The 24,484-nt window shown below is 40.4% G+C and overlaps 1 protein-coding gene across 3 annotated transcripts in view; it reads right to left on the minus strand.

Moving 5' to 3' along the window:
- Nucleotides 1-22,335, minus strand: part of ADCY1 (adenylate cyclase 1) — a 146,067-nt gene extending 123,732 nt beyond the window's left edge. Inside the window, exon 1 of one of the 3 annotated variants that reach the window (XM_085220008.1) lies at nucleotides 20,065-22,335. In XM_085220008.1, the coding sequence (XP_085076134.1) occupies nucleotides 20,065-20,733 (669 nt within the window). In that variant the 5' untranslated portion in view covers nucleotides 20,734-22,335. The remainder of the gene's footprint in view (nucleotides 1-20,064) is intronic. The other 2 variants (XM_085220009.1, XM_085220010.1) reach the window with 2 other exon arrangements.
- Nucleotides 22,336-24,484: the final 2,149 nt, after the last annotated feature.

Genomic DNA, 24,484 nt, shown 5'->3' on the forward strand with positions numbered 1-24,484 from the left:
AGTTAGCTGTCTTAAAACATAGAAGAATCTCCATGGATTACAATTTGATACTTGCATGGGAAAATCACTTGTTTTTGTCCATTGTAGCTGTACATGTGCTATCACAGCCCGAAAGGGATGACTGAGGGAGGACTGTTCACCTCGGAGCTCAGAGATGATGTCCTTGCAGAATATCCAGTTATTCACATGCAGACACGGGAATAATTACGCTGAGGCAAGAAACTAAGGCAGATTTTTAGATCTCATAAATGACTGCTCCCTGAAGCATCTCACCAAGGAAGCACAAGGAAAAGGCTCACTCCTTACTATGTTTCTAAGCTCTTTTCTAGCACCTGGTTCAAAGTACAAGAAAGAACAAATTAAAAATAAAAATAAAAAATAGAGAGAAAGAGAAAAAAAAAGAAAAAGAAAAAATGAAAAAGAGAAAACCTACAGTACTACTTAATTTCAGAAGGATAAAACATTTTTATAAGAAATACACCGTGTCTTCTGACTAGGACTGAATTGTCCGTGAAAGAGATTTTAAACTGTAACAGTGCAGTTTCTCCACATGAGAGACTTAAATTGCCTCTTAAAAGAAGATTCTCTTTTTAGGTGCAATACCGTTGTGGTCACACTGATTGATCACTTGCATGGATTTGTAAGCACTACACTGAGTCTGTGTTAGTACTACTACACACATGTGAATGGGGAGCAGGAGGTGAGGTGTGCCAAGGCACCTGAGCCAGCTGAAGCAGAGAATTCTGTGGTACTACTTTCCCTTTTGATGTTGTGCCAATGAATGAGCAAGAATAGTTACCCACTGAACTGGCTCTGGGAATTCTTTACAAATTTTATTTTTCTTTCACCTCTTGAAATCACATTTTTTCAACAGGAACCAACATGAAATAAACTACTGCATTGAAATTTGTTCCGTCTAACTAAATATAATAAATGAAGATGTCAAAAATATTTGTAATAAAACATAAAACATTGGCCGTAGTAATTCCCAGTGGAAGGCCAGTAACAATTATGAAGATGCTGATTTTGAAAGTGCATACAGCATTTAAGTTACAATGGCAAAAGAGTATGGAAAGGGGCTTCAAATATCAAGGTTATTTAACACTACAAGTACAAAACAGCAAAGAATAACAACAAAAAAAAAAAAACAACACACAAAAAAAAAAAAAAAAAGACCCAACCCTAATATTCTTTGCTACGTCTCAGCTCTGGTGAGACTATCCAGTTCAGGAAAATAACTCAGGTTCTGCTTAAAATTAATAATATCTGCATTCTGATCTATACAGCAGTCTCAGAAATCTGGTCCCCAAACCACACAGCCCTCATCCATTATGCCTACATAAAAAGAAATGTGAGAGAAATACCTCCAACTTCCAAACTGAGGCAAAGTTTGGACCAAATGCAGCATCTGCCCACTGTCTGCAGATGTGGAAAGTTTGAGATCCACTGCACTGGAAACATTTGGTTTCCAGTTGCTCTTAGTAGTTGCTACAAGCTCTTCTGAGAGGTCCTAAATACACAGCAAAGTAGTTCATTAGAAAGAGAAAGAATAGTTTGTATCAGCTGACAAGTATTTACGCAAGCAGAGGTGCATCCTGAAAGTTCCAAGGCCTGCAGCAGAATGCTCTCAGAAACTGCACAGAATCAGAGAACAAGGGAGAAAAGCTTAACAACATTTCTGTTAAAGTTGTAGGTGTTCCAAGGAAGAAAATTCAGAGAAAAGATGTTAGGTTTTCAGGATTTTTTTTCCCCTCTAGATGAAAGCAAAGGGAATTTTTTTACAGTAATATATTACAAGGGACAATATGATTGAGTCTACGGCAGAAAAAAACTAAAGAGTAATATATTATTTTTGCACAGAAATTCTCTAAATATTTCAAACCATTTTTATGAATTATATATGCATGAAGTTCCATATTGATAAAAGTGGGTCAAACTATAAACTGTAAAATTTATGATTATTTTTCCAGGACAAAACATTGAAGATGCATAAAATGTAGACACAAGTATTTTAAAGTTACAGAGACTACCTTCAAATCTGTGTCACAAAGCTGCAATTAAAACGCAAAAGACACAGCTACAAACATGCACATAGGCAGAGAACAATGGGGAGAAAACCTGCTTTAGTGGTCTGAATACTGAAAGCCAGACGGAAGAGAAAAACAACTACTGGCAGTTAGCTAATCTTCATTTGCAAAGTTGGGTAACCAAGAACCAAGAACCAAAAATCAGCCATCCAGCATTCATAGTGGAAATGATATTGGTAGCAGCCAGCTAAGATGCAAAGCAAGACGACTTCCCTCTTCTAGAACAAAACGAACTGATCAGAAGGAACTAACCCACTAACTGTACTACCTAGCAAAGAGATGTCCACTGGTTACAGACACAACACGAAGAGTTAAAAAGTAAAACAGCTAAATCTACATTTTCTCAGATGGAATAAATCTTCCAAAAAGATAAAAGAGTAAAATCAATGTTTCCAGGAATTACTGGAGATTACTGTGTATCTTGAAAGCATCCTATACGAGGAATACAAATCTAACCTCTGATTCATCGGTATTTATTTCAACTATTGCACAAATACTTTTGTATAAAACAACTAAGCAGACAAATTTTTACCACACTGCAATCTTTCTTTGAGAAACAGTGCTTTGTTCTGGAAATTTTGATCCTGCAGTGGCACTCTGGAAAACATGGTGAGAAATAAATTTATGCTGTGAGACAGACTCAGGCTTGGATATATTAGATAAAACTAGTGCAAAACAGACCAAATGTGGCATTCAAGCAACTACACATGCTATGATTTTGTCCAAGAGAGATACAAGCATCACAGCACGTGATGAGAAAAACAACTTAATGGATCCAGCAGCTCAAACAATATGTCATCCCCTCTGGTTTGCACTGCATCACTGTTCCTGCTCAGCATTTCTGCTGGGTGTGAAAAAGCAAATCAAATTGTCTCTTGGACAAATTGGGTCAAACAGCCTGTTTCTCACAATAAGCTATCACTAGGAATGGAGGCGTGCCATGCTCTGTGTAGTAATCAAGTTGAAAGAATAGCTTGTGGAAAAACATAGGTTTATTTCTGTTTTTGTTACCTAAAAGAGGCTCTATTCACAGAGCAATACAGTATGGGAAAGGAACATCCAAACTAAATCCAGCAGTGGTGATAATACCAAGAAGTTTTGTATTCCTCTTTTTCTTCCACTCATCTTTATCTTTTTCTTTTCTTTTCCTCTGAAGAATTTGGTGGAGAGGAGAAGCAGCTAAATGCTCAGTGCTAATGAGTTCAGCTGCACTCCAAAGCAGTTTTACCTGTTTCAAGGATCAAACCCAGGTCTTCACTGCCACACTGCAGTGTCCAATGGAGATGCACCACCCTTAGCATACAAGACTCACTCTAAGAAGAATTGTTCCAACACTGTGCACTGCAGACATTTCTCATGGCTGAGGGTGTCATGCTCTGTGATTCTCCTTTCCTGCCACATTTTGGTTTCAGCTACCAAACTGCAATTTGTGGGCCTGAGGAAGTAGTTCACCCCTACTGGGACTACATACTCCTGTGGGGTGTCAATGTGCTTGCAACTTGGCTGACCTTATGATACAAAAAGAGGCTGATGCGCACCAGACAGCTATGCACATCATTCTCTGTGCTACTGCACACAGATCTGCAATGAAGAGGTATGAGGTGTTAGCTCTGGAAACAAACAAACAGATTTGGTTTCGCAGCATTTTGTATAGCCAACATGATGTTTTCATTGCAGAAATATGTATACCAATACACAGGAAGAATCAGGAAACTCCATAGTGAGATACAACATGGCAAAGCACCACGACTAAATGTAGATCTGACAGAAATAAGGCTAACCCTATTAACCTGTCAGGAGCTTCAAAATAGCACGGTAGGAAACCCATAGGAGAGCGAATCCCTTTCAGCCCACATTACATAGTTGTCTTCTGCTATCTCCTTTCATGCTGCAAAGACCCAGATACTTTTCTACAGAAATTAGAATTCTGTCTGGGCATAACGTGATAATTAATAATTCTGAGTTATCTAAAATTCAAATTAGCCTGCCAGATACATTCCACTAATGATTCTTTTTAAGTTAGAACAGCATTTCAATTAAAAAAAAAAAAAAAAAACCTCCAAGAATGTAGGTCAGTGACTGTATTTCACAGAATCACAGAATGTGAGGGATTAGGAAGGACCTCAAAAGATCGTCTAGTCCAACCCCTCTGCTCTGCTGGAGTAGGAACATCTATATTAAATCACAAAAGAACGCATGCAGATGGGTTTTGAATGTCTCCAGAAAAAGAGATCCCACACCCTCTCTGGGCTGCCTCTTCCAGTGTTCTGCTACCCTCACTGCAAATAAGTTTTTTCTCATATTTATGTGGAACCTCCTATGTTCCAGCTTGCTTCACTTATCAGATAAATGGACTATCTTAACCTGCTTTAAATTTAAACTTACTTTCAAAATTTTCCATTCCAAAAAAACACAAGTATATACGAGTGTTTTATCTGTACTCATATATACACACACATGTGTTCCTAATTTCAAGTTAGAATGACTGAAAAAGTATTCTCACTGCAAAATACAATACATATGAAGTGTAAAATTTGGTTGTAACAGTCTTTGATTATTTATAATTAGAACTCAAACCAGATTTTCGTGCTGGCGTGCCCTATTGCCATGCCCTATTGCCCACTTTCACTGTGATACTTTGACAGCTTTCCAAGAAAGCCAGAGATTCTAGCACTGTGTTGTCATGCCATACAAAATAGCCATTTACAAGCTTTATTTGATTTTTAATTAAGTGCTTAGCAATCTCACATGCATCTAAGTGCCCAACTGTGGCAAGAAACCTGGCACCTTATCCACACTCTGCCCAGTGCACCCCGCTGGTACAAGCAATAGTGTGGACAAACTCCAAGGGTAGCACCATTATAGTCACTGGACTGAATGGACAGAAAATGAATAATAGCATATCCTGAGTTGGAAGAAAACCACAGAGATTATTGAGTTGAAGACCCAAAATTCAAACCCTATGTCTGAGATCTTCTTGAACTCTAGCAAGCTTCATACTGTGACTATTTTCCTGGGGAGTCTGTTCCAGGGCCCAATTGCACTCTGGTTCTGTGGTGAATAACTTTTTCCCAGTACCCAACCTGACTCTCCTGTGACTCAGCTCCGTGCCATTCCCTCAGGACCTGTTGCAGACACCATAGAAAAGAAATGAGCACCTGCCTCTTCATTCCCCTCGGTGAGGAAGCTGTGGACTACCACAAAGCCTCCCCTCAGAGTCCTCTTCTGTAGGCTGCACAAACACTGTGACCTCAGCTGCTCCTCAGCTGCTCCTCACAACTCTTGCCCTCTTGGCCATTCAGCATTTTCGTTAGCCCTCCTTTAGATTCTATATAATAGCTTCACATCTTCGTGAGTGGTAACTATGATGATTATGGACAAGAATAACAGTCATTTCTTACTAGTAGTTATGCAAAATTATAACGGTGTCTAAGAGCCAGTCCAAACTTCAATCTCACTGGATGAATCAGTATAGAAGAAATGAGCAAGACAGTTGCTCAGTGATTATTATCTACTCAGATAACGCAAATACAGGTTAGGGAAACAAGTATAGTATATTAACCAAGAAAATCATGTAAAGAGAATAAATAGTATGATATTTCCAGGATTTCTCTTTTCCTTTTGAAGGGGACGGAAGAACAGAAGTAAATGAGACGTTATATCTCAGTACTGACTAACAGGAAAGAAGGCGACTAAGCAGGGTGTGAAAGGTCCTTATAGACTATGAGAAAGCAGAGAACATGTATGGGGGAAAAAGGCAAATAAATGCAGGTCAGAAAATTATGTGCTTCTCATATGCTCTATCTTCAGCGATTGATAATGCTTTGGAAATCCCTAGCCCTGATGTTTATTGGTTGTTCTTGTCAGTGTGATTAAGAACAAAAACATATGCTCTGCAGTTACAACCACATGATAGCTGAGCCATGAGATCTCTCCTGGTAACAGAGATAGCACTTATCTGTGTGCTTCCATCTGATTGTATCTTTCTCCTCTGCAGAAGAGCTCAGCGTATCAAGCTGTATTTCTCTTGCTACTGAACATATGGCCACAATAAAAATCTATTTTTTTAAATATTTTCAGTATCAATTCTGTACTAACTCAGTGATTATAAATTTATCCAATAAATACTTACAATCAGTCACAGAATTAATAAAGTGTAAAAAAGTACAGTGTAGATTTTTTGTTTCTAAAAGACACTAGAGATATGGTGGTAAACACACTCTGGATCAGGAAATAAAGTTCAATTCTTAATTGCTGAATATATACATAAACCTCTTGTGTTTGGATAGGCTACCATACTTAATTAGGTATCTACCAGTAAGCTTCTACTGCTATGCCTGAGCAAACAGTTGCACGACTACTCTGGTACAATTTTAGTATGCACTTTTGATTGTCTGCTTGGTATCAGTGGTTCTTGTACTGACCTTTGAAACATAACATCTTGCTGCAGTCTAATAATTAACAGAAGCCAATATCACACTGTCTGGATCTACAGTATACAGTGTACATTTGCATACATAAGGAATCACCAACCTGGGGTCTCTTTGAAGATGCTCGTTAGTACAGCAGCATGACTCAAATGGCCATGCAGCAGGAACTAAGTACTGTGAAGCTTCCACAACTTTTCTACGTGATACAAAAGGTCTAGCTCTCAAAGTTCTTTCTGCATTGCTGTGTTCGGCATTGTAGGAATGAGCAGCTAGCTTCAGAGGATTAGCTATGCTGAGATCATAGAGAGTTGCATTCAGATGTTTCAGTCTGAATTATACATCTAAGACACTTCCAGAACGGATTTGTATGCAATCATCAAAGGTGTTCAAGCAAGTTCATAAGGCACAACTGGAGAATTATTATATAACAGTCCCTGTGGCATAAGCCACCAAGGATTATCCACCTCAGATCCAAGCTGGAAGCCCAAATATCTCTGTCAAGGAACAGGGATGGTCAGGTCTCCCTAGGAACCAAACGCAGAGGAAAAGAAGCTGTTTTCTCAGCTCTCTCTCTTTCACTTTGCTGTGCTCAGTAAACCTCCAAGGCAATAGGAGCACTCTGAACATTTTCAATCTACATGTATTTGTAATTCAGAGCCTGTAGGCTCCGTATGCTTCAGATCTGAGGTCTGACAATGCCAATGCCACTTGATAGATGGGTGAATGGAGTTAAATCCAGCTGGTGGCTGGTTACAAGTGGTGCTCCTTAGGGGTCGATATTGGGGCCAGTCCTGTTTAATATCTTTATTGATGATCTAGACGAGTGCACCACCCAGTAAATTTGCAGATGACACTGACTTAGGAGGATGTGTTGATCTGCCTGAGAGTAGGAAGTTCCCACAGTGAGATTTGTGTAGGCTGGATTGATGGATTGAGGCAAGCTTATGACCTCTAAAAACATGAAGTGCCAAGTCCTCCACTTTGATCACAACACCTCCATGCAATGCTACAAGCTTGGGGCAGAGGGGCCAGAAAGTTGTGGAAAGGAAAATGTGGGATGCTAGTCAACAGCCATCTGAACATGAGCCAGAAGCATGTCTAGATGGACAACGAGGCCAACGACATCCTCATTTGTATCAGAAAAAGTGCAGCCAGCAGGGCCATGGAAGTCTCTCTGACACTGGAGAGGTTGCACCTCAAGATCTATGTTCAGTTTTAATCCCCTCACTACAACAAAGACATTGAGGCCCCGGAACATGTCCAAAAAGGGGTAAAGAAGCTGATGAAGGGTTTAAAGCACAAGTCTTATGAGGAGTGACTGAGGGAAATGGGATTGTTTAATCTGGAGTTAAGGAGGGGCTGGGGAGACCTTATGGCTCCCTACAAGTACCTGACAAGGAGATTGTAGGGATGCAGCAGCTAGCCTCTTTTCCCAGGTAACTACTGATAGGACAAGAGATAATGGCTTTAAGCTGTGCCAAGGGAAGTTCAGATTGGATAACAAGAAAAATTTCTTCTCAGAAAATATGGTGAGTTATTGGAACAGGCTGCCAAGGGAAATGGTATAGATGCCATCCCTTGAGGTTTTCAAAAAGGTAGATGTGACACTTACAGATATGGTATAGTGGGCATGGTGGTGATGGGCTGACAATTGGACTAGAGTATCTTAGAGGTCTTTTGCAATCTTACTAAGTCTATGATTCTGAGCTGTACTAGAAAAAACAAAACAAAACAAAACAAAACAAAAAAACCCACATGATTTTCTGCCTATTCTTAGAACCTACTTCTCTATGAACCAGGCCTTCCATCAGTATCCAAGGTTTTCAGAGTAACATCTAATAAAAGCCTGGTTGTGCAGAATACTGTGACAAAATGGTGTCTGACATGGTAATGCATGTGAAGCAAAGGTCTGTAACTGAAATACTCCATGCAAAATTACAATTGATCCCACTGACATTCATGGATGCTTGTTGAATGTTTAAGGAGACCAAACAGTGATATAAACACAATGAGGTGGTGGTTGGTACATTTTAGCAGTGATAACAGTGGATGGGGAAGAGCAGTGGATGTAGTGTACCTTGATTTCAGCAAGGCGTTTGATACTGTCTCCCACGACATCCTTATAACAAATCTGAGGAAGTGTGGGATAGATGAGTGGACAGTGAGGTGGGTTCAGAACTGGCTGACTGGCAGAGCACAGAGGGTCGTCATTGGCGGTGCAGAGTCTGGCTGGAGACCTGTAACCAGCGGTGTCCCCCAGGGGTCCGGTCTTGTTCAATATCTTCATCAATGACCTTGATGAGGGGATAGTGGCCACCCTCAGCAAGTTTGCTGATGATACGAAGTTGGGAGGATTGGCTGACACGCCTGAAGGCTGTGCTGCCATTCAGCGAGACCTGGACAGGCTGGAGAGCTGGGCAGTAAGAAACCGGATGAGGTTCAACAAAAGCAAGTGTAGAATCTTGCATCTAGGGAGGAGTAATTGCATGCACCAGTATGGATTGGGGGATGAGCTGCTGGAGAGGAGTTCTGCAGAGAGGGACCTGGGTGTTCTGGTGGACGACAGGTTGGCCATGAGCCAGCAGTGCATTAAAAAGAGCGTGGCCAGCAGGTCGAGGGACGTGATCCTCCCCCTTCCCCTCTACTCTTCCCTGGTAAGGCCTCATCTGGAGATCTGTGTCCAGTTCTGGGCTCCCCAGTACAAAAAAGACAGGGATCTCTTGGAAAGAGTCCAGCGGAGGGCCACAAAGATGGTGAAGGGCCTGGAGCATCTCCCCTATGAAGAAAGGCTAAGTGAACTGGGTCTGTTCAGCCTTGAGAAAGAAGACCGAGAGGGGACCTGATCCAGGTCTATAAATAACTGAGGTGTGGGGGGCAGAGTGGTGAGGCCAGACTCTTTTCAGTAGTGTGTGGAGACAGGACAAGGGGAAACGGCCAGAAACTGCAGCATAGGAAGTTTTGCACGAATGTGCGTAAGAACTTCTTCAGGTGAGGTGACGGAGCACTGGAACAGGCTGCCCAGGGAGGTTGTGGAGTCTCCTTCTCTGGAGATATTCAAGTCTCGCCTGGACGCCTACCTGTGCGACCTGGTGTAGGGAACCTGCTTCGGCAGGGGGTTGGACTCGATGATCTCTGGAGGTCCCTTCCATCCCCTACAATTCTGTGATTCTATGATTCTGTAATGGCAACATGTAAGACAAGCCACATTCCAGACAGCCATATGGGTTTTTAAAGGCACAGAATGCAGGCTGTTCTTCATCACTAGTGAAAACCCATAGGTAATGGTGACGACTACATTGAAAAATAGTATTTTGTAGCTGAGAACTTGCTCTATCAAATAGTGTTATTGTGCTCTTTTTAATCTGCATTTTCCATGAAAATAAATAGGAGGTATTAATTTCAGAGCAACTTATGTATATGTGTAATGCCTTACCTCTAAGTCCAACCTGTGAGCTTTGAAACATGTATACCTGTGAGGACCTGTGCTTCACAGTTCCAGTCTGACTGAATATATTTATAATATAGTATCCAATAAACAATATAAAATCACCGTGTATTAAATTATTTCTAAAGGGAAGAATGAGTTAAGGTAACAGTGAGTAGAGGATACCTTCACACATCTTTACCTAAATGTCCTTTCACTTCCTGACCGGTCTGACAATGAGATCTTAGTAGGTTATTGATTCTCTGCACTAAGCTAAAAACTTAAGGCCTTAGAAATTTACTTTAATGAAACAGAACAAAACAAAACAAAACAAAAAGGTAGAAGAGCAAATTCTAAAATCTGACCTTACCTTTCCTTAGACATTTCTAACTAAAATCCCCAGTGAATTCAAACATAGAACATGTTCCTACAGGTCAAAGGTTCCACCCTGAACAGTTCTTTACAGATTTTCCAGTGTGGTACTATCTGAGAAGCCTTTGTGAACAGAGTGAAATCATCAGTTGTACCTGAAGAAAGAAAATAAATGAAGAAAAAACTCCATACTGTTTATTTTATTTTCCCTAGCTTCTTAGAAGGAGAGAAAAATAAAGTCTTGGGGAGAGAATCAAGGGAAGTGAGAAAGAAGAATGGATGGATGGAAGCATGAACACAAAAAAAACCAAACAACTGAATAATCGAGTCTATAACCTTGTGTGAACTAACTTCACTGGATACAGATAGAATGCAGAAATGTCTAGGAAGAAAAAAAGAAGTTGCATTGTTACTCAAAATTAGTGAAACTCTTCAAAATGTACTAAATTGAATACACATACAAGCTTGTAATCTAGGTCACTGTTTTGTATAGTACTCAGATATGCATGAATGCTTCTGATGAAGAAATCGGGAAGAACTATGCAAATACATCTTGAGGACAAGATCTGATTCATTTTCCAAGACTGCTATGCCAAAAAGTCCCTTTTAAATTGCACAGGAAAAACATAGTAATACCACAGTACCTGTTCTCTAAATCTTACCAAGACCAATCACATGGCACATGCTGAAAATATATTACCTTAGGCACAGTTAAAAATATATTCAAATCATTTTCTGCATCTTTTATTTGGATCTAACGACAATTCATTTAAATCTAGCCAAGTCAGTATGCAAAAAAAGAAGTCTGTAATGCTGTGATCAGATTGTGAACTATATCATTACAATGCAGATCAAATAATTTGATTTAAAGCCAAAGTCTCAAAAAATGGTGCTGGTCACTGAAAATAATAAAACTATTCAAAGAGAATGTTGTTTAAATGGTACATGAGTGCATGCAGAGTTTCTGAACCAAGATCATGAAGAGAATTATGTTTTCCATATGGAAGGTACACATGTTGGTGTCATAGAAAAGTATAAACTTTGTCATAGTACAGCTACCAAATATATTCTGTCAACAAACAAACAAACAAACAAACAAACAAAAATCATCCTTTTCATAAGCAAACAGCAATAAAGCCTCACCAAGGAATTAACTGATCTTGCAACAGAGAAGAAGCATTGAGAGAGGGCTGCATGTCAGCCCCTTTTGGATGCAGGATTCTGTCACAACATCCAAGGAAATCCTCCAGCTTTCTTGTATCACACTAATCATATTTACCCAAACCTCACTTAAAAGCACAGTGTAAAATACATTTTATTGCTATACTTTCCAATAATCCTGACGTAAATTAGTGTGATCGAGGTATTTTTTTCACGAGGAGACATGATTTTAAAATGAATGTGCTTAAATGTAAAATAATCTTCCAACTGACAGACAAATGCTTCTGCTTGAGAGCACAGAAACAGCAGGCCCTTCGGTTGCCCTGGAAACCACATTTGTAAAGGGCCACAATTTGTTTTGTCCCAGAAGCTTTTAAGATTTGCATCAAAGCTTCAGAAGATGAGAACTGTCAGCATTTACTCTTCCCCACTCCCTAAAAAACCAACACCTTTAACTTCAAGAAGGTTAAGCAGTCTGAAATTGTGTGTGTGTGTGTTTTTCGTTTTGTTTCCCTTCTAGCTGATGATAGCTTTCAACAAGAAAACAGCAACAAAAACTGTAAAACTGTGCACAGAAAGTCAAGAGCTATACACTTATGATGTTACATTTATTCATCAGGTTACACAAAGAACTTCTAACTAAACAGAAGAAGAAATAAAGGGAACACTAGCAGTTGAAGTGTTGTCACTCTATTTACTACGTTCAGTAATGACCCTGAGGCTTCACTCAAAAACCTCCATAAGGATAATCACAGAGTAAAAGAGATCACCTTAGAAAAAGCATAAAATAGCTTATTTATTTATTTATTTAGCTTTATTAAGCTAAAATTAAGAAAATACTTGAGTTTAGATGAAACACTTAACTGACAAAATGCTCATAACATTTAGCTGCAGGGAGTGCTTTATTTTTCAGAAGAATCCTTTCAGCACTGACAAACATCCCAAATCCTTGGCCACTATCAGAATTTCACAAATTTAATTGTGCAAAACACTGTGCAGAAAGAGCCAATCTATTTCCTACTGCTTTTCTACACTCAGGTACTGAAAAAAATGGTCTAAAGAGGAATCTTGACATTTATACTCAAGCAAACTCACAATTGAAGTGACTGAGTGAAGTGCTTATTTCAGGATGAAGCAGAACACTCGAGGAAATATCCTTCGATTTTTTCTTACTTCCACATCAATTTTCACTCCTGAAAAGTGTACGGAATAAAAGATGCACCGAAAGGAGTTCCTCTTTTGAGGATCTTGTACAAGCAGGAGTTTGCAGATAATCCAGAAAGTATATCAAAAAGGGTCATCCCTCCAGTTTTGGAGATGCTCAGGGATGAATGGAGGCAAAATCTGAGAAGTCTGTGCAAGAACACAGAAAAATAGAAAGATAGAAAATAGACAGAATGCAGAAATTAAGAGGCTTCTCAGTCATTTTCTTTGGAAGGGAAAACCAAGTGAGGGGAGGAGAAAAAAAAATACAGAAACCAGGCAGCTTACTTCTTTCAAAAATGTTCAGAATAAATCTTTTCTACTTTTGTGTAGGCAACTGCATACTCTAGGTTAGCATCTGCGATATTCAAATGTAATACTAAAATAGCACAGTGGAAGTTTCACAAATGACAGCAGACAAGACAAAGGAAAACGAATTTTTGCATAATATTTTATAAAACAAAGCTACCTAAATTCCTCAGATAAACTTTGTATATATGCTTTGATCATTTTGATTTGTTGCTTCAAGCATGTGCTGCCAAACACAAAGATAGAGGTAAAAGGCAGCAATGTGCATGGCAAGATTCCTCTAACTGAGAATTGTGTAAAGAAGCTTCTGGGAATTACCATCATATTTATCATGGGGTTAGAGAGCAGCTTCACCTCTTTTTTATGGTTTTACTAACCTCTGACTTGCTCAAGCTCGCACTCAACCTGGCTGAGTACACTCATCTTACATCTGTCCTTTTTATGTGCAGTCAAAGTAAGTCCAAAATCTCTACAGGGAAACAAATGTCTTGAATCTAAAAGGGCTGCCAAGATTTCTTTAGAAATATCAAACAGAAATTACAACAAACTCTTTAGAAAAATGTATATAAGGACCATCTTCTTCACTTCAGATTTAACCTTGCTTCGTTATCTTAGCTACGTGTCAGCTTCAGAATTAAAATACAATGCACTTATGCTTATGGCAGAAATCCATTTCTGTATCTCAGCATCATACCTTGAATATATATTTATTATAGCTGTTAAAATGTACAAACTATAGATGGATTATTCTAGAAATTGATGGAAAAATTATTCACAAACATATTTGTAGTTTCAGTTTGCCCATGAAGAAGTGAAACAATTCCAGTTGTAACTGGAAAATACACAGGTGAATAGCGTATTCTTCATTATGCATATTCGTGCCATTACTTTGAATAAATAAGACTTACTTTTTATCTGCATTTTACACAGCTAATAACAAAGTTACTGAAGCAAACACATTTTTAAAAAGTTTAAGTGGCTCATAAACACCTGCCATTTAACTGTAACATTAAACTCCTAATTCCTTTATCCTGCCCCAAGTCATGGAGACCAGAAGGAAGACTCACCTCAAAGTACTTGAAAAGAGTAAAAAATGACAGTATGGCTCAGCCCTGAGCAAATGAAAGCATTTTAAACTTTTCCTGGGGACTTTGTGATGTTTAAGTGAAGTCTAAATCTCTCATCTTTACAAAATCGCTGTTCTGAAGAACTGCAGCTGAAGTCAGGAGACTTGTCATCTACACTGATTGACCTATGAGGTTTGGGAAGTTATCTTGGTTCTACTTCTCTAGTCTTTTTTCCTTTTCTTTTCCATGTCTAACAGAGGCCTGATATTTGTTTGGTACAAGAGACAGTAAGTTGAGAAGTTAACCTAAGTTAACACTTGTAGTCATTTCCATAGCATCAGTGGTAAATAATAATAAGGTAAGCTGAATTTCAGACTAGAATTCAATGTGCAAGGTCCTTGAGCAATCCTTTGCTTGACTTTTGTTAATAGTTTCTGAGCTGCAATGGGAAAACAATGATTTAAATACAAGCATCATAAGTAATCACTGTTTTCTTGAGACACTATGACAAAATGAGACTGGTTTAATGATATATTACTAGCACATTTTAAAGCACTGCATCAGTAATTCTCAGCAAGGTGCTTTTTGTCATTTGCAGAATAGGCTGCAAGACACTTTTATTTGAATACCTGCAACTACAGAACTATGTAATAAATTAAAGATATTGCAAGGTGAATTTAAATATATTGTAAGTCTGCTTCTGCTCTTGACTATGGTTGGACTCACTGGTATTGAGGTGCACAGATTATTACAGGATATTAAGTTCGCTATCTTTCACTTTTGTTTTTAACATCTTTCCTTTAACTCAAGTATTTAGAACCAAGTACTGCCAGAGTAACAGCATATGATAAAAACTACCTATTCTATATGCAGAGAAACAAGCTTTGGCCCATTCTGAAAGCAATGACTTACTCACGCAACATTTTCACACTAATGTGTGAAGCTCACTGATTTCTCATCTCAAAAATACAGTCTCTTTTATAATTGGTAACACACTTGCAGCTCCAGAAATAATGTGTTCATGTGTTACACTCACTTGAGTCCACCATAATGGATATTAATATAAAACAACTTTATAGAATCTGAGGCAATTTTTTAAGTTTGGGGCATTTAAAGGTGCCCAAAGTTGTATTAAAAATCTTTAAAAATTAAAAAAAAAAAATTGTATTTTCTACTAGTCATTTTTAAAAGTCTTTTCCTTCTTTTGCTACCTTGTAAACAATTAGATCCCGTGTGTAAACGGTTAAAATGATGATATTTGAATTGCTTTTAAGGGGTCATTGAAACTTAAGAAATACAACTGTTTGTCCTGAACAATTATTTCTGTTTGCAAAATATTTACAAAGGTTTAGCATCCATGCTGAAAGATGTTCTAGGATCTACTGTTTTAGCAGGTATCACAAAGTTTTTTCATATCATCTGATTTACCCATTTTTTCAGTCTTCTAAATCTAAATTAATGCAAAATGTACCTAAGAGCTGAAATGTTACTGCATTTTACAAAAGGTGACATCAGAGCTAATTTTATTCCGTAGTCATGTATCAGTTCACACATCAGCAATGACCTGTTGTGACAACAGTTAAGAAGGCATGAACTCATGGAAGAGATAAAGATAGAAAAGAACAGAACAGAAAAGAGCAGAGAAGACAACAATAAAGAAGAGAGAAGATAAGAACAGACGGAGGAGAGGAGAGAATGAGATGCAGTTCAGTTGTCTTTGAATTGCAGCCCTTTTTATTAGACTGCTAGACTCAGCCTTGTGTGTGAGAAACAGAGGTGTGGAGATAGAGTTCTGTCAACCATGTCTTCATTAACTATGTTTTAAGTACTAATAGAAATGATCAACTATTCCATGATGTGACAATTCCTAGAGAAATTCCAGATTATTGTCATGCCAACCTGCAAAGAATTAAGGTGCCAAATTGAATTTTGTTATAATACAAATTATTTTAAAATAATTTACCAATTTCCTTCGTTTCACACTTTTCATATTCTAGCCACGATTTTGTTACTTGATAAAATTAATAATCATACAAATAGATAAATAAAAGCATCAAAGCAGTTTTAAATGCAGCCAGAAAAAAAAAAAAAATACAACTTTGAATTCTCCACACCACTGAAAACAAAATATCATTTCTGCCCTTTTATTTCTTCTACTCCTTGCTAGTCAAGATGCAACCTCAGTTTTCGTAAGAGTTTTTCTCTTTCATGAAGATTTATGTTATGTGTGATGGCATTCTGTCATTTTATGATTTGCTTCTGAATGGTCTGGAGATATGCATACATATATATATATATATATTTTTTTTAAGGAAGAGATGACACTACTAAGAGGGATAAAAAGCAGTTATTTAATGATAAGTCACAAAACTGCGGACACGCCACAGCTGAGCAATTTCTGTGAGCAGTCTTTGGCTTCCATACTCCATCTGCCCTCAATGTATCTAACATTCACTTAATGCATCGCAACAAAAATGGATTAAACTCCTTGGGGCAGGGTTTTTGTTTTCTGTCACTTTTCTGAAGTACCTCATGCACATCTGTGAGCTGCTGGGAAAAACAAACAAACAAACAGATAAACAAACAAAAACAACAAAACAACCCACACCTAGATTCCAAGTTCTTAAACTTTCATCCCTAGTTTTAGCCTCCAGTGACTACTTTCTCACTTTTTTGCCCAAGAAAAGATAAGACATAAACATCTTGTTGATGACTTCAAATCAAATGTAGAAGTCCAACTAACATGCTACCAGTTATATACAGTACCCAAGTCCTCACCACAATGCCAAACACAATATACAAAACCAGCTTTGAAGTCAGCATACCTTTTGCTGTCAACCTACTTCAAATTTGGTCAAGGTTGTGTACAATACTTTATGAATGATTGATATTCTTTAAACACTATTGTATTTCCCTTAGGAAATCAGCACAGATTAGCATATTTGAATCTTCCATTTGGGTAGAAACCAGCCACTGACTGGAAAGAAGCAGTTCAAGTTCTGCCACATTATTCCCCCAGCTCCCTTTACCTCCCTGCACTCATGTTCCTTCTCTTTTCTTACTTCTCCACATTCCTGTGTCTCAACTTTGAGAGAACAAAATATCTAATGATGGAGAGAGCGCTACGAGAAAGGAGACCCTGATCTCCACAGACCACTCACACATGCATGAAGCATATGTGCTTTACAACATGGACCTCATAACAAACTTCTCCCATAATGAGCTGAGCTATCGATTTTAACATGCTGAAGTGTTTGTACATTTATATAAATATTAATTTTAAGGGTGCCACAGGAACTACTCAGGTTCTGGTTCAGCACTGGTGAAGCCAGTGAGGCTTTCTTTTGACATCCAAAGATCTGCATGTAGAATTTCCTTATATAGCATAACCCAAGTCCTTTTTTTTTATGGATCAAACTTGAAACACCACAAAAAATCTGGTTTTGATTAAACTTGAAAGTTAAACTTCAATGGATGTTTCTAGATCAGCATGCTTTTAAAGCTCAAATTAAATAATAAGAAAATTTATTCCCTGCATGAATTATCCAAACATCTTAAAAGATACTGGTATCAGTACCTGGTGGTAGTGCTTGTGCTTTTCTGGATGCAATAGATTTTAATTTAACCACTGAAATTCACCCCTGCACTTGAGTTTTGAAGGCATGTGGCTGGGAGAAAGAGTGCAGGCATTCGTGCAGCTTCATCTCTGCATACAACTGCCCTGTCTCCAGGCTAACTGCATACAGTGGCTTTAAGCATAAGGATGGTCATGATAAAATCCAGTGATAGAAAGCAAATCCAGACTGAGAGAAAGCACCCATTCCAGCCTTTAGCAAAAAACCTTGAGCTACTGTCGCTCTTGGCAAATAAAATTCAGATGATGTGGCTTCTACATCACTGCTAAATGTTCCAGTGTTTGAAATTGTTCTTTGGAAAATTTAAAACAACTTTTATATAAGAGAAGTGTCCTTCTACACACAGGGTTAGTCTTCAAATCAGAAGACATTTTGCTTGCAAATATTCAACAAAAGAATATGCAATTCTGTGTGATAGAAGTTTACAGACCAGTTATTTCACTTGACTTGGAGCTGGTTTCTGCCTCCTGTTACCAGGAAAATGTACTGCCCATACTTCTGCACAAATTACAGAAATTGCTTCAGTTGGGAGGAGAGGATGATGAAGAAGAAACGTACATGGGTTACATCAGTAGCTAGTTGAATACTTTTGTGCATTTCAAAGCCAGTCTATTGTCTGTTGAATAACTGAGTTTAAACTGAAAAAAGAAAGACAGATTTCCTCTAAAATTGTTCATTTTCAAGCCCTTGGTTAGCTAAGTTACAGAGCAGATATTATTGTCAGTTTCTTTACATCGTTCATCTAGAACAGCCGCATCGAGCATCAAGGAAAATCTGTTTCTGCTTCAAGGCAGCATGGATAGCCCGGGTTCCCACAAAGACTAATTAGCACTCTAGTAAAAAGATTGATCTCCAATCCTACCTAAAGAGATAGATTCTAGTGTTTTTAGTATCCTTTTGTATGCTTTTAAGGAAGCTGCGCTTCATCAGCTCTCCCTCTCATGGAAACTCTAAATCACGCATTTAAAAATAGACCATCAGATTATCTGGGTAAATCATAAAGCTCAGCTTATCTCCTTCTTCCCCTTTAAAATATAGAATTTATTTTGTCCAGCAGCTCAGCAGCGTGAAGCCATAAATAATCCTATGTATCTCAGTGTTGGGGTGTATCTCCAGTATGTGCACATATGCCACTATAGGGCACATATGCATGTATGGAGGAAGGAGAATTTACACTTCTGGGCACAAAGGTACATGAATTTGCAATGTTATTGCAATGTTTATGCCTGCATTGTGTGTGTCCTAGCATCACAACACAGCCTATCAGTCCACAGAGAATAATGCCAGAGTTTAGCAGAAGTAATGTACTATGTACTTAAATTGTCCATTAATTTGATATTTAACACTAATCTACATCCCGGAATCCATGTATTTCTCCCGAAGGCAAACAAAACAATGCGATACCAAAGAGGGAAGGAAAATTCTCAATTTCTCTTTCCCAGTCACCATATAATACGGCCTTAAGCTGCAAATCCTGACTCCCTGGCCCAGCATTTCCTATACGTGCATCCTTTCATTCTCCTCCCACTGCCAGTGCAGCCCATCAGGCCACTGGAGCTGGAGAAAGCCCTGCAGGGCTATAAATAGCTACACGGGGGAGGGAGAACAGAGTGTAGCAGCACATTTCCGAAAATCCTTGCTGCAGAATGAGTTGTTTTTTTCTGGATTAATTCAGAGATGGAAAGGAACTGCTAGGAAGTTCACTGACATACCAGGGAATGGCTGTAGAAAGGGGGCAACAGCTGCCATGGAGAAACTAAAATGGGAATGCCTGGCTTACTGGAAGAACAATGAGGTGGGTTTCCTCCTTTGGCTTTCCCACGTATTTTGAATTGATTCTGCATAGACCTCCTGAGATGACCTATGGACATGAAGGCTTATACAGAGGGGATACGAACACCCCCCCCCCCCCAAAAAAGAAAGCATTACTGACACACGCAGCTTATTTTCTATTCCAAGTTTGTATTGACTCAAGTAGGTTGATATGCACTGGATTTGCACTGCACTGACCGTGCATAAGGTGTCCGTGAACACGCCCCAGCCTGCAAACGCTGCCCTTCCCCAACCCTCATTTTCTTCCGAGCGACCAAGACGAGAGTCCTACCCTCCAGGAATCCCCATATCCACCCTGTCTCCCGGAAACTTTCGGCAGCTACAGGCAGCGCCTGAAGCATCGGGGCTCGCCGCCCCCTTCCCCGCCAGCGACATCTCGGGCACTCTCCAGCGCAGCCCCCGGCTGGCCGCCCCGCGGAGGAGCGCACCCCCCGCCGCCCCCGAAAGCACCGCGCTGCTCGGCGCCTTCCCGGCTACCTGCCGGGCACGCACTGCGCCGTACTGCCCTGCTGCAGTTTCCGGCCCAGCCCGGCTTTTTCTCACCGTCCTCCAGAGCCGCTGCCGCTTGGCGCTGACGGAGGTGGCGGTGACGATGAGATGGGAGACGGACACCACGAGCCCGAAAACGATAGCCAGCAGGGTCCGGACGGGCAGCAGTGAATAGGAGACGAAGGTGACCAGCATGAGCTGCCACATGCCCTGCTCCGGGGCGCTGAGGGGTTCCATGCCGTAGGCGCCTAGCGAGAAGGGGCAGCAGAGGAAGGAGAAGGTGAAGCTAAAGAGCAAGGTGAGCTTGACGATCTGCTGCAGCTGGGTGACCTGCAGGTATTTGACGTTAGTGACGATGAAGAGAGAAAGGAAAATGATGCAGTGCACCGGGTGCGAGCCTTTGGAAATGGTCAGGTTGGGTCCAGACAGCAGCTCCACAAGGGCCAGGCTGGCGGTGAGCACGATGAGAACGGCCAGCGCTTTGAGGGTAGACTTCTGCTCCAGCTTCAGGTTGTAGCTCTGGAAAAGAGCTTCCAGCTCCTTGCAGTCGAACTCATCTTCACAGGCAATGGCATCCAGCAGCAGCAGAGGAGGAGGTTCTCCCAGCCTGGCTCCCGCTCCCGCCACCGCGGCAGCAGGCGGAGAGCAGCAGCAGTGGAAGCACTTCTTCCTCTTGGTCTTGACTTTATGAAACGGTATTTCCTCCATATCATTGCCATTCATAAACCCCGGGGAAGAAATGCTCCTCCTGTTGTCCTCCGCTGCCGCTCCTCCGCCTCGCTGCTCATAAAAGAGAGGGGGGCTGCGAGCAGGAGCCGCGGCCGCAGGTCCTCCGCCAGCTCTCGCCGGCGCTGCTCCGCGGATGCGGGCACCGGGCGCAGCTCGCAGCCGCCGTCCTCAGCCAACGGCGCCTGAAAACGCCCCCTCCACTGCCACCGAGGAGCCGAGGATGGCTGGGGCGGCGGGAGGACAGCTACACTCGTGCCGTCTCTCTCTCCTTTCCCCCCTCCTCCTCCTCCTCTCCTGGTGTTCCAGGGATGTTAATCTCCTAATCACACCAAAATACCATCCGAAGGTTTGAAATCGAGCAGAGTGACGGGTGGGGGCAGAGGGTACGTGGAAGCAGAGGGAAGGGGAGCGGTGGATAATAGACACGCGGGTCTCCCTTTAAATACAGCTGTGTGGAGGAGCAGGACCTAAAGAGAGCGGGTGGTAAACGGATTCCCAGGGGTAGACAACATAAAAAAAAAAAAAAAAAAAAAAAAAAAAAAAAAAAAAAAAAGCCCAAGGAGATAAAAATGAAATCCAGCCAGGAGACTGAGCTAAACGGTGGAAAAAGAGGGCAGCAAGGCCGGAAAAAAAGCAGGAGATAGAGAAAGGCAGGGCGATTCCCTTCTCACGTCCGAGAGCATCTCGCCGGGGATTGAGAGGCGCCTGCGCGCCACTGGCTTGGGAAACCGAGCACGTCGGGGATTCGGCACGGGAGCTGCGTGATCACCGCCCGCTCCCGCGGAACGCCCGAGCCCTCCGTCTAGCAGCCGTACAAGCCTTAATGCTGCAACTGTTTCCTGACAGCCCTGTGTTTTCTGCCCACTTGCACACCCATCAATATATAGAGAATTACAGAAAAACTACGTACAAAAAATAGAAAAATGCGTGAATATACGTAGAAATATGAGTATGTTATATATGAAGATAGGTGACTCCTCCTTCCTTTAAGAAATAAAGTCTTGTCTGCGTGAATAAACATGCTGATTTTATGGGTTTTGCCTCCTAGACTCTAAAATACTTGGGTGAAGTGATTGAGACAGGCTGAGAAAACACATTCCCGTGTGCGCTTCTGCACTTCTGGGAGTACAAATCAGACAGTGGCTGTGGAGGACTACTCTTGTGACAGGAGTTAATTTTCATCCCACGTAGAGCTGCACTGTGTCTCATCAAGAATTTGGTGGGAATCTTAGTGTTCTCTTGAAAACTGCTTGCAGTGTTGCTTATAATGCCACTGTCGTGTATCACTGTTACCAAATTGCCAGCAAATAATGCAGTGCAATTCCACTGAGTCTAGTTTTGGTATTCTGAGACTGATTCCAAATGCACCAAAGACTGGAGAAAGGTCTCCAATGATTGTGTTGGCTTTGAATCATACTGAATCCAATAACAAACAGGATAAGAAATGTATCAGAATTCAGTGTTTCAGTAGATGATGAACATTTTGCTTTTTAAATGTACTATAGGGATTTTTTTTCCAGAACCCAAACAGAATCCCACTATCATGAATATATTGAAGATGTAATTGCCTTTTTTTGTGCCAGTGATGTCAAATTCTGGTTCGTTATTTGAGCTGAAGAGCCTTAAGATCAACAGCAGAGAGGGATTCTTTGAAATTTTTTTACAGTTATATAGAATGATGACTTTTTATTTCTAGATAGTAAAATAACGATAAATAGTATCTCTGATTATGATCCAAAGCAACATAAATTTTTGCACTATCCTTTTAGCATTTTTTTTTTTCATCTTATCTCTCCATATTCATTATGCAGTTGTTCTTTTTAACCTGTAAAGACCTTGTTAGGAAAGGGGAATAAACCAACATTGCTGGAGTTAATGTGTTAAAGATTCAAAATATTTCACTTTTAAGGCAGTGACTGTCCCTTACCTTGTGTTCACGTGATACCTCTCATAGCAGTTTTCGTAGACTGTGAATTATTCCCCCAAATGCTGCAGAACTGTAAAAAATAGCTACTATTTAGATTTCTATAACCTTCTGTGATGCCTAAGTGCTGGTGACAGGAATATATGTTTAACTGAAATGAAATGTAATAAATACAGGCTTCCTCTATTTTGCAACATCTCCAACTTGTTTGGAAGGCTACTAAAATACATTTGCTTGGTGCATAAATCCCTCTCAGTCTCACATATATTAGGCAGATACACAGTTATATTTTCACCTGTCCTCAGCTTCTTTCTGAACTCTTGTATCCCAGCAGATAAATTAGTACTTTGCATCTTATTCTTCAAAATAGCTGCCCAGTCCTGGGAAGTTAAATATTCATCATTCTAATAGCTATTATTCTTTCTTCTGATTCACAGCCTGCTGCAGAAGGGGAATAATTCCCCACAAGACACCATGTGGTTTAGATTATTTTCATGCTTATTAGAACTTCAGATTGGTTTAGTTAGTACACACTGGCTGCCCACTGTTTGGATGAGCATACGCTCCGCTGGGTGAAACACTGGGAGGATGGCCGGGCGCAAAGAGCTGTGGTCAGTGGAGTTAAATCCAGTTGGCAGCCAGTCATGAGGAGTGTCCCCCAGGTCTTGGTACTGGGGCTGCTTCTATTTAACATCTTTATTAATGATCTTGATGAGGGGATTGAGTGCATCCTCAGTAAGTTTGCAGACAACACCAAGTTGGGAGGGAGTGTTGATCTGCCAGAGGGCAGAAAGGCACTGCAGAGGGACCTGGATAGACTGGATGGATGGGCCAAGGCAAACTGGATGAGTTTCAATAGGGCCAAGTGTCAGGTCCTGCATTTTGGTCACAACAACCCCAGGAAACCCTACAGGCCTGGGGAGGAGTGGTTGGAAAACTGCCTGATGGAAAGGGATCTTGGTGTTCTGATGGACATTCGGCTGAATGTGAGCCAGCAGTGTGCCCAGGTGGCCAAGAAGGCCAATGGCATCCTGGTTTGGATCAGGAATGGAGGTGGTTGAGTCACCATCCTTGGATGTGTTTAAGAACCGTCTGGATGTGGTGCTCAGGGACATGATTTAGGGGAGGGTTGTTAGTTAGGGTAGTATGGTCAGGTTGTGGTTGGATTGATGATCTTGAAGGTCTTTTCCAACCTGAGCAATTCTATGATATTATAATTCTTTGATACTTCTGGAAAGGAGGGCCGATACGTGTGAGATATATACATAACTATCCTTGTTTTCTCAGGAAGAAGCAGTAAACTGTTAAAGATTTGTCTACCTAGGCATTGTAGGAATATAGAAATGTCACACAGATTAATTAAAATCTTTATACAGTGTGTCATATCGCAGGGCAAATACATCACCAGTAACGAACAGCCTATTTTTTACCACCTGATGGAACAAATATAAAGAAGGAACCTCAGAATCTGGGTCTGAAACAAGAATTTTATTACAGCAAATAGCCAGCTATCACACTACTTGAATGCATTTTGACACCGTGCTGTATTTTCCAAGTAAACTTAGCTGCTGCAGATGTCAACAGCCTCTTTCAGGTTTTTTGAACAAAGTGAACAGCACTTTGATGTCTATACTGCACTTCTTCATTTTTAAGGAAGATATGTGGTTGGTTTTGATTCATAATAACCCTGAAGTTCTGGATGTTGGCCAGATCCAAGTCAACTCTTCCTTTATTTGTAACCAGATACAACTTTGGTAATAAATGTAGTATTGACAAAAAAAAGGCAATCAGAGTATGGCTTTATTATTTTTTGCATCACAA

Source organism: Meleagris gallopavo, chromosome 3, assembly GCF_905368555.1.
Source record: "Meleagris gallopavo chromosome 3, MGAL_WU_HG_1.1, whole genome shotgun sequence".
Taxonomy (NCBI): domain Eukaryota; kingdom Metazoa; phylum Chordata; class Aves; order Galliformes; family Phasianidae; genus Meleagris; species Meleagris gallopavo.